Source organism: Mercenaria mercenaria, chromosome 9 (genome assembly GCF_021730395.1).
Source record: "Mercenaria mercenaria strain notata chromosome 9, MADL_Memer_1, whole genome shotgun sequence".
In the NCBI taxonomy this organism is placed as follows: Eukaryota; Metazoa; Mollusca; class Bivalvia; order Venerida; family Veneridae; genus Mercenaria; species Mercenaria mercenaria.
In genome coordinates this window covers 27225693-27237244 of record NC_069369.1, presented here as the reverse complement: position 1 = coordinate 27237244, position 11552 = coordinate 27225693, and the positions used below count along the sequence as shown (strand labels likewise).

Sequence of the window (11552 nt, the reverse complement as noted above, 5' to 3'; positions counted from 1 at the left end):
AAATATCTATAATTATGGTAACTAGATAAAAAAAAATAAAAGAAAAAAGAACAGTTTAGCAAAAAGGTCCGTTATAAGAACTTGAAATACAACGAAAAATTGCCTTAATATATCTAACCTAACAGTAAACCTTAAGAATGGCAGTCTTACTTGCCCGTTTAAAGAAGAAATATCTGTAATTATCTTCCCTTTTCCTTCTTGTAAACTTAAAATCACTTGTCAAACGAAATTATCTTCCAGATCAGGATGTCTCTCAATTGATAAAATGGATTGAAAGTTGAAGAACAATATTTACTCGTAGCCGTTTTAAACGAAAATTTAGAGCAAAGCAAATTAATCTTCAGCCAGAGATTTACGTAATTTTATTGAGGTTTTATTTATTCAAATAAATTACAATGTTTACATTTTCCTTTATCATTCTTTTGACGGTAAGCAAACTCGTATAACTAGCGAAGCTACTTGAATATCTGGTAATGATAAGAGTATTACGGTAGTTTATGCAATTTTGTAAATATTTGTAACAGCATAATTGTTGTGCAAATTATACTTCTCGTAACGACATAATAAAGATGATTATACATAATTTCATATTCCATGATTTATCGTATGTAGGGCTGAAGGTACGCTCGATTTATTAGCCCGAAGAAATTATTAATTCTTTCGCTTTAACCGATAGTATTGATGTTGCGCACTAGGCGGCGCGCGCATCACTACGTTTCTCGCCAATAGTAATCAGTAGACGAATGTTTATAGTGCGGAGAGTACATGAATGCTGGTCGATGAGAGAAAATAGAAAGTTAATATTTGTACATTATTATTTGTGTTTGATTTATTTAGTGAGAAAATGGATTTAACGAACAGGTCTACCTGCTTATTACACGAAGCAGGTTAAACATTGATATAAGTTAAAATTAAACGGGACTTATGGAAAGTATAGCAATTTGATACAAGATGTGATGTTGTGGAAATAATACTTTAACTATGATACCAGGCGTGTATATGTGTGGAATATTTACAATGAATTGTTGGAGTTTGTCGATTATTTTGATTCTTTTCGGATTACATGGATTCGGGGCCACAGCCTCTACCTGTCCAGCTGTGTGCTTTTGTCCGTCCTTAACAAGAACTGTGTATTGCCCAAGGAAGGAATTGCTTTTTATTCCAAGCGGAATACCATCAGATTCTATTCAGTTGAACCTCAATGACAATACATTTTCTAACCCAGTTATAAGTAAAGAGAATTTTACAAGATACAGAGATTTGCAACAGTTATATCTAACAGGTTGTGGCATCGAGTATATTCAAGTTGATACTTTTATTGACAACAAAAAATTAAAATGGCTAGACATTGGTAAAAATAAACTCAAGACGATCTATGACTACACTTTTAGGGACTTGACTTTAGATCATTTATTTCTCAATGACAATCCTGGAGTCTCGATCTCTACAAGAGCTTTTGGAGGACTAAAGTCCACAGGCCTCTACATGCAAAACAACGGACTGGATAAACTGTCGCTTGAAGTTCTTCGTCCCATGAATGGAACATTGAAAACATTGTGGCTCGATGGGAATAAATTCGAGCGGTTTAATTCCCTTTGGTTATTCCTATTCAAAACTTTAAGCCACTTGAGGATCGGTAATAACCCTCTTCACTGTAACTGCGAGGCCAGGTGGTTGAATGAGTTCTACCTCTCCAACTCGAGAATATTTGAGGGAGGGTCACCGCCGTCGTGTAGGTCCCCAGTAAGACTGAGGGGGAAACTCTTCAATCAGTTACAAGAAGATGATTTCAAATGTCAGCTTCCAGTGTTTAAAAATGTCGATGTTATTTTCGAACACAATGTCGGTAAAATGACTTGTCTAGCAAGCGGTGATCCGGTGCCGACGATTTACTGGATGAAGCCCGACGGAGATTCTGAAGTGTTTATTCCCAAATCTGAAGATATAACAAAAGATATGGAAGGTGTTATGTATGTTACTCCACCGGAACCCAACTCTAAAAACAGATATGAGTGTGTTGCTAATAATCCCGCCGGAAACGTTACCTTCTCTATTAATGTCGCATGGCCGTCGGTGCCAGAATATCAAACAGACGTTGATCAGTCTGAGGTCGCAATGAACGACATATCAGCTGATGTTAAAGAAATAAATTTGATAGACAAAGGTGATCACAAGAAAAAATATAACGATGTTAAAACAGAAACAAAAGTTTCTCATGTAAATACTAATTCTAGTAAAGTAACCGCGAATGACATGCAGGCGGTGACGCAAGAGACAAGTAAAACTGGGGTGCAATTTACCGCCGGCGATATTGTCGGCGCCGTCGTCGGGACATTTTTGATAACACTCCTGTTGTGTATTATTGTGTTCCATGTTTTTTACAGACACCAAAGAAAATCAGGGTACCCAAGCACCCACCAAAATGGCATAACAACCCCAGATTTGAGAAAAGGGCCACCAAGTCGTAACGAACTTGATGAGGTTGAACATACTATGTTAGAAAGACGAAAATTTGATATTCATGTTTAGTACTGGGCTTAGTGACGGTTGTGAAAATTAAAAAAGTGTAATCATCTCCTTCGGCTCAAAGCGCACCTGTCTAAACTTAAGGTTTTAACACATAAAGAAAAGATTCAAATGAATCTATTTTCAAATCATTACCTTAAAGGAAATCGTTTAAAATTTCTTCGGGGTGGTAACGCAATATCTTGTTGCCAAATTAGCTCGAATGGAATAAAATCGGTGCAGTGATAAAATACCCTATTATTAGGAGTAAAGAGGCTTCGGTTGGATTATAAAGAAAATGTGCTGCTTTAAAATACCCACGGAGTTTAACAATACGGGCTCTCTTTGATATGGTTTACGTATGAGTGGATTATCAAATAAAACCAACAAAGGAATGTTTATATTCAGCGTAGAAGTGATGACAGAGCTGCAGGGTCTTACCCAACCTGTGGCAAAGAGGTATTTTCTTGACACAAATCATTTAGATCGTTTAGATAGCGGAAAAAAGAAAGAGTGGACATGAAAAAATTGATTACCAAAATGCGCAGGAATGTGGCGAAAGTAAAAACCTAACAACTTGAACAGGTGAATATACGACAATTGTTTGTCGCCCTGTGTTAGTGCTAAATGCCGGACAATTGTAATTCGTGAAAGTAATTATTAGCATAGTAGGGTCGAAGAGTATAGGGTGCGATAATAAGATCGATTGTACTCTCCAGCTGTAAAATTAGAATTGCGTGTTAAGTTTAACGCCTTTTTAGTGAAATTTCTGACACCTTAAGACGTCGCATTCGCTTTAAGTTATATATTTTAGTGAATAATTATCAAATAAAGCTACCATTCTCCAAAAGCCTTCAAGCTATAATTTGAAAATATTTCTGACAGGCAAGACTTAGATTAATTCGAAACACGTTTCAAGTCATGGATCTTTAAATTTAATTGCATTAGACGGGGATAAGTAATGATCCGTTACATGTAAATGTTTACTTTTCAAAAAAAAAAAGAGTTTAAATTTCAACCTATTACAGTTTGCTTAATACATCTGCGTATTAGCTTAGTTTTTGTTAACTCCAACCACACATTCTTGAGTAAAACTTTCGTTTAAACCAGTCTGAAAAATATATTTATTGTCAGTGTCAACCGTGTTTATCATAAATTCAGACATTTTTTTCGTAAATTTATTGTGAACAAGTATATAGATTGTCAGGCAATTTAATGATTTCTACATTTTTGACAGTTGAAATACCTTAAGGTCATTTAGTAACTGATACACTAGATGTATTGAAGATAGAAAGAAACCATTTAATTCCGAACTAATTGATATCTCAACAACAACATTTTTATTTTTTCTTATCGCTTTTTAACAATAACCAACCAAAAACCGTCACTAATTGAAACATCAAAGACTAGTCTGTATGTCAGCGCTTCAAAAACTTTAATTACTGCTTACAAAAGAAAGCAAAATCGATCATTCCCTCAGGGGCTTTGTAATTTGTATAATTCTTTTAAAATATGTTCTTTAAAAACTCTGTAATTAGAGGGAGAAATGTATTTTTAACGTCTTAAAACGCTCCTTAAGAAATTACTGTTAGCTAAAGTCACCGAAAACACATTTCCTTAAAAAGTGAAACTCAAAAAAAATCTAAAGGTTTTCCGTGTGAAAGTACATGTATACATGTACATTTATTGAACCAAGTGACCCATTCACTTAATTAATTATTCATGAGTTTGGGTTCACCACCTTCGACAGTTTTATTGTGATGCTGCATGTAAATCTTACATTAAATACAGATTTATGATTATCCCGATTTAGAAACAATGTCATTCTGACCAAGTACTTTCAATGTTTATGAACGTACTGCTGTAGGTTTTACTACATTTTCTTGACTGACAAAATGTGTCATTTTGCCCTATGACCGTTTTTACGCCAAACTTTATATGCAAATAAATAACAGCTGTTACTATAGTTATATTACATTCTCGATTCAGTAAGTAAATACATGGACTTTTATTTTCTTTTGCACAGATCTGGACAATGAACATACAAACAATGATAGCAAATTTTCACTAAATTCTAGTTTCCTGATTTAGACAATAAACAAATTTTATTTGTAAATTCAGACTTAAAAATTCAGCGCTTTGAATAATACATGAATATATTCTTCATAAAACTTAATTAAACATGTGCCTCTAGGCCAGTAAACTCAAATTACAAGCTGGCCTGTTGTTTTAATTTACATGAATGCATATGTTTAGAGCATTAGACCACATGATATAAATCCTAGCCGCCAGTAACATTGAAAGGAAGTTCAATTTCATGGGGTTTTTTTTCATGGCAACATAAACTGATTTTAATAGCGAAGAAAGTTTTTATATTTGCTCCTGGACTGGGCAAGAAAATGTTTGTAGAGGGCATAGGTCTTATAAAGCCGGTGCAAATTTCAGCACATGCAAACTGACATTGCTTAGGGAGCTTCAGTTCAGATACAAATAGTGGGGATAATTATTTTTAATCGATATTTTTTCACTTTTTTAAAATTCATTTTGAGAAGAAAATGGATAAAATATATAATTTGAAAGGTCTCGGGAGTTATATTGGATGTTCAAAGACAGCCTGTATATTCCGTCGCCGAATTTCAATATTCTTTCCAGTTTTCACATATTTTTTTCACTATATTACTACATTATCTCTATGTTATACCGCTGTTGGGGATATTACGGCTATGCCTTATCTCGACTTTAATAAATCAAGGTCAGAAACAGCAAGAATTTACCTATCTTACCTAAGATTTTTTTTGTTTTCTAAGACAGATTTGATTATCTATAGGTTATCTGCATTGGGATAATTTGACATCAGTACAAGGGGAAGATTTGTTTAGACAGTTAGGTATATCTGAGTACTGTTTATATACAGCGTTCCATTATCTATTTATAATCCTCTTGAAGAGAAAGAATGTTACACAGTAACTGTTCATCTTGAGATTTTTAACATCTTCATAAATATTGGCACCGTATCGTCTGCTGGCTTGGAAATATACTATCGTTTGTTTTCATAACAGATTCTCAAATTTGCAGTTTTTGTGGACAAAAAGGTGTCGTTGTAAAAACAAAAGCGGATCTTAAAACATGATAAAGTGCGACTGATCCTTGTATTTAATATAATACGGTACCATATTGTCTATTGTTTTAAATCATTAATCAGAATTTCTTTTTGAAAAAACACACACTCATAACTATCAATATTGGCGCCATACTGAAAACAGAAGTTATCGGAAGGTTTTATCAGCGCAAAATATAATCCGTTATAATTCAACAGCTTGTGCAAAATGATGCCATAATGTAACTGTTATGCATGTGGAATCCATACAGACTGATATTTTTGCCACAATTACCGCCATGAGAATTAAAAGAATCAATTCAGTTCTAAGCTTCATAATGGATTCGTAATGAACAATTCTGCCTACGCCCTCTCCAACAGCGATGCCAATTGCATTCAATTAATTTCTTTATAACAAACGGGTGCCATTTATCTGTTTTTAAATAAAAATGTGAGTAGTTAGACAGACAGACAAAATAATTGCGTATACAATCGCGTGTAATCAATTTTAGAATAAAAGCTTTGAAAGTATATCAGTTAAAGTTGCAGCATTTACATCTTGTAAGAACAAAGACCTACATCATATAAACAAAAATGTAAGCACGCACCAGACTAGACCTAATTTGACAGTTAAAGACGAACGTTTTCCGTTTTGAAATCACATTAATTGAAAGTCCGTATTGTTAAAATACCTTGGGAAAAAGTTTAAAATGATTTGTAAAACACCCATTTACACTAAACAGCGGTCATTGTCTCTGCTAGATTTACTTGCTTGCGAGTGAGTTGTTACACCGAGGACGCATACACTGTGTTACACTCGTTACATTCATTACATACAACACATAAAACATGACGTTGTCAATGTATTGCAACTTGTTAATGTTGATCAAACAAGAATTTAAGACAGTAGGAACAATACCTATGAAACGTGTACACGTTTTACGCTACAATGGCGTTACATCACGTTTCTTCAAAGTATAGACTCGACCAGAATACTATATGAATTTCATCTCCTCTGAATGGGAAGAGGCCAATAACCGTCTCCCTTTTGCATTTTTTATAGAACTCCAGATGACAGCATTATAGTATTCTTTTTTCCGATTTACATGTACTTGTTTTTCATTTTTGTGTTTTCATTAAATATTTATCGCACAAGTCTCACGTGCGCTATATTGTTACAGATTAAAAGTATTGTATTGTTCATATATGTATGTTTATATGTATATAGATGTTTCCCAGACATTTTTAGTGCAATTCTATTTATCTATGTGTCTCACATAATGTTGATAGTTTCACATACATAGATTGTTTTACATTTTTTCTCATCGACATTTTTTTATGTAGACACAAAGAAAATCAGCGATTCTTTGTGAGAAATTGTGAAAATTTTGCGCTTCTGAAGCGACTCTTGTCCATTTTTCTCATAAATCTGAATACAGCACAAACGGTTGCCATAGTAACGTTATTCTTGTCAACCTCTAATTGGTCCTAGCTGCCTTGGGCTTTTACCCTTTGTTAAACTCGCGAGAAAACGCGACCAGGAAAAATCATTATTTAATTTACAGAGATAATGACATTTCTCTATACGTCTCTATATTTGAAGATAATACGTTTAGTGTAAGGTTCTCTAAGTGCTGCCATTGTGAAGTCGTCATTATTGTACTATTTAAAGATGCTAATGAACGAAATACGAAGCGCAGTCAAAAAAGTTCTAAGAAAAAGCTGTCTGACTGCCAAAAAAAAAGAAATGCACTTTTGCATGTGTAAACTGAGATATATCGAAACTGTTAGAAGATTGAAAAGAAAATATTTGCAAAGTCGCTTATGATGTTGCTGCATTGTAAAAGAACATATGTCGCTTTCTTAAAAGCCACGAGTGGTCGCGTTTAATAGACTGGTGATAAATTTTTACTGACCGTCTGTAAATCTGAAATTTTATTAAATCATGACGAACTCGCTTTCTTTTATGCAGTATGCTTTCTCTTGAGGAAAAACTCGACTCCTGGTTAATTTATGGGTGTCACGGGCTTATTGATAATTAGGGTAATTAACGACATGTTATGAATAATTAATTGCTACTTTACTGGTTCCATGGAATGTATTTCATGGGAAACGTGTTATGTTTATCTGTATAGGTAACATTGTTATATAGTTACATAATTCTACATTATTACTGATTGTACTTTAAACATTATTATTCATCTTGCTGGGAAAATGTGCAAATCGTAATTCATAATGTTTAAACGAGCCGCACCATGAGAAAACCAACATAATGGCTTTGCGACCGGCATGGATCCAGGGCAGTCTGCGCAACCGCGCAGTCTGGTCAGGATCCATGCAGTTCACTAACGTTTTCTCTAATTGCAATAGAGTATGAAAGCGAACAGCATAGATTCTGACCAGACTGCGCGGCTGGTCTGGATCCATGCTGGTCGCAAAGCCACTATGTTGTTTCTTTCATGGCGCGGCTCAAACGTGTTATCATATTTGTGTAATTCATGCATATATTATGAAATTGTTTGAAAGCACTATCATAATTCATTAAATTGTATATCTGTCGAGTGTATGCTGAATTTATTTCATTTTATGAGTTTTCGTCTTTTAAAACGGATTAAAATCGCTCGAGACATCTAAAAATACTTCGAGATAGAGACAGACGGAATTTTAAGCAATTCTTGATAATATCTGTAATAGCATATTAAACATAATGTTTAAAACCGTGGGTAACTTGTCCACTTCATATTCTTTACTAAAAAATAAGGACAAAACAATTCGTAATATCAAACTATTTAAAAACTCTCAAATGCGATACTCAAAGCTCAGTCGATTTGAATAGGTGCCAAGCACCCAACCGTGTTTTAAATCTAAAACAGTCAAGTTTCCTTAAATATTGTGTGAGTTATTATTTATTTTTGATACGATAAAACTCATTATACTGTTTTTTCAGGGCATTTCAATTGAAAAGTTTTGCAGGGTTATTAAGATCTTAGGTTGATACTGTATATGACTGCTCGTGCTTTTTTGTTTTTTTTTTTGTTCAAGGGAACGTAGGTTCAAAACATGCATCGTGATTCGAGTTTAAATATCTTGCACCGAACATTATATATATCGAACTTAATGGCAAACGTAATATCTGAGTTTTAAGTTAAAAATATCTCGTTTTTATATCAAAATGTCAGATTGCAAAAACTTGGACGGCGCATAAGGTAAATTGCTTATATCATGAATTACTTGGAACTTCATTGCGTTTTGTGCGTGTAGGATTCTTCTTGTGAAAATCCGCCATGTTCTTATTTTGAAACCGGCAGTTTGCTTTTTTTTTTTAACTTTCTCTACCGTCTAAGAATAAAGATAAAGCCAGTTGCTTATCAGTTTGTATGAATAAAGACTCTCAGTTTTGATATACTCCTACCTATGTTAAAGCATATCAGCATACACTGTTTTTGTTTTCTAGCATATTTTCATGAACTTTAAGTATCAAATATCGGTGGGAAAGTGGAATGTTTTTGCAATTCAGATGTTTCTTATATCGATTACATTTAAATTCCGAAATAATTGAAAGCAGGAACTATAAATACAACCAAAGAAAATACTACAGTTTCCATCGATTTTGAGGTAGACAACATCTAGATGATTAATAAATGTATGGTACTGTGCCAGGTGTTGCAATACATTAACTGCATCGATCGCTGATTTATTAAGGTGATTGTGCACAGTTGTTAGTCATCTAGGTCATCTGCACACAGGAGCATTTTCGTAATTGCTTTATTGTAATTATCTCTAATTTTGAAAATAATAAAGCAATTTACTTTCAAAGGAGTTGAAATGCGCATGCATACTTTTTCTTGGCGCAGAATCAATCTAACAAGACTATTGCAACTCAGTTTTAAAACGTTTTATTTATTAATATGAATGCATCAGTTCACAACTGAATGATGCAGTTATTTGTATTCAGTATTTTACACTGTATATTAGGTTCGTAATTGTCGACATAACTTTTGCCCTGGAGAATATGACTTGATACAAGTATGATTATGGCATTTTATTGTACATTTACAGTTGTTATATATGTATTTTCGCACGACATTTAAGGTTTTTTTTTTATAGGACACACATCTGTTTAGTGTCACAGTTCAATTTTGTTCGGATATTTTACCACAGTAAACATATATAAGTTGACCTACTGAAAGCAGTTCTTGGATTCAACTGTAAATATATATAAAAATACTCTACGTCTATGGTTCATTGAAAAAATGCTACAAAACCCATAATGAATGTAATTTATGTTATTTATCTATTTGCTGTTCAACATGTACATGTATAATATAAAACAAATTGGGATTTTTGTATGTTTGCACGTACGAGTACGTGTAGAATTTATCAATTAAGTAGTCCTGTAACAATGATACTTTACAAGTTTTCTTTCATTTTTAGTATGGCATTTGCTGTCTCGATTTTTTAAAATTATTTTGTTGGAATACGATGTAATTATTTCAGTTTATTTTACTATATATTGTTCATTATAAAGGCATACTAGTAGATGATGATTTTGCAATTTCTGATTACCTTCAAGTTAAGTCGAAGTGAACGTTTTCGCTTTGAATCGTATTTTGATAAGATTAATATAATTGAACTTTCAAATATATAATCATTTTAACAATTCAGTTTTTTTTATTGATAAGGTATCTAGATGATTATTTTGCAGTTTCTGGTATTATTTTCATTGTAAATGAAGCATGCAACTACATACTGCGGTTTTTCATGGATATTTGAATCATCTGTGCGAACATTTCATTGTGTGTCATTAAAATAACATTTGACATGGAATTTTGACAGATCAAAACCTTTTCTGTTTTTTTTAAGGTGGAAAATTGTAATCTGATAAAATCTATATATTAGTTATTCGTCTGTGTGAAAGTGTCAATCAAGTATAAACGTTACTATGGAAACCGTTTCTCATTTATGTATTGTTATGTTTTTATGAAATGAATAAAATATATTTCAAAACAATCTATGCTTTTTTTTCATGCAGCAATGAGTGAAGCAGTTGATTGAAAACTTCCTTTATGTGTTTGCAAAGAGCACAGTTGTACGCTAAAAAGACCACTTCACTAGGAGGTCCAAAGTTCGATCACTGGACAAGGCATTGTTCTCCCTGACGTATTGACAAAAAGTCATAAGTCATGCGACCCAAATCTCCAGTCCAAAACACTTCTGATTCCTGGTGGAGGGGGTGGGGAGTGGGGGATGGGGTAGGGTTGAATAAGTGTGTGTAAGTGTCCGGTTAACTGGTGACCTCCGTTAAATACACTGAAAAGTAAAAAAAAAAAAAGAAACAAAAAAAAAAAACAACATATACACTTAACGTAACACTGTTTTGAACAGCATTTCGGTACTCTGTTTCTTGTATTTTCTGAAATACCTTATTGTGGTATTGAAAAAAGGTCGATAAACGTCATTCAGCCAAATGAGCACCCTTAAACAATTAAGACCGTACAAACTGGGCTATCTAAAATACAAAATGGTAAAATGAACGGGTCAATATTATCAAAGCGACCATCAATACATTCGTGTGAAATATATTTTATGATAGTGCCTTGCATGTGTGAAACCTAAGTTCATCTCTAGGTCAAATCATGTCATCAAATCATTCGTTAATATCAGTGTTATCGCCCCCGGGATGTATTTGATATTATATATTAGAGAAACGGGTTACGCTACAATTTTACTAAAAATGCTCTGGTTGCAAAGTTTTTTATCATTCGTGTAATGTTTCATTGTAAGTTTGATCTTTTCTTTTAAACAGATATTTGTTACATATTTTTTATCCGTTATAAAAAAAAAAACCTGCTGAGAAGATGAAATTACCATGACATTTTCATCATTTTATGTAACAATTTCGCCTGACAGTACGTTCATAATATGATAGTTAACGGGAAGCTGTACATTT

The 11552-nt window shown here is 33.3% G+C and overlaps 1 protein-coding gene across 1 annotated transcript; it reads left to right on the top strand.

Annotated features, from left to right (window-relative positions):
- Positions 1–636: 636 nt before the first annotated feature.
- On the top strand, positions 637–10612 carry LOC123546776 (leucine-rich repeat and fibronectin type-III domain-containing protein 2-like). Its single transcript, XM_045333323.2, has one exon. It carries the CDS (start codon positions 982–984, stop codon positions 2527–2529), a length of 1548 nt encoding a protein of 515 aa, XP_045189258.1. The 5' UTR covers positions 637–981; the 3' UTR covers positions 2530–10612.
- The last annotated feature ends 940 nt before the right edge of the window (positions 10613–11552 follow it).

Excerpts from the sequence above, each read along its gene's own strand:
- LOC123546776 (XM_045333323.2), top strand. The coding sequence starts at position 982 with ATGATACCAGGCGTGTATATGTGTGGAATATTTACAATGAATTGTTGG.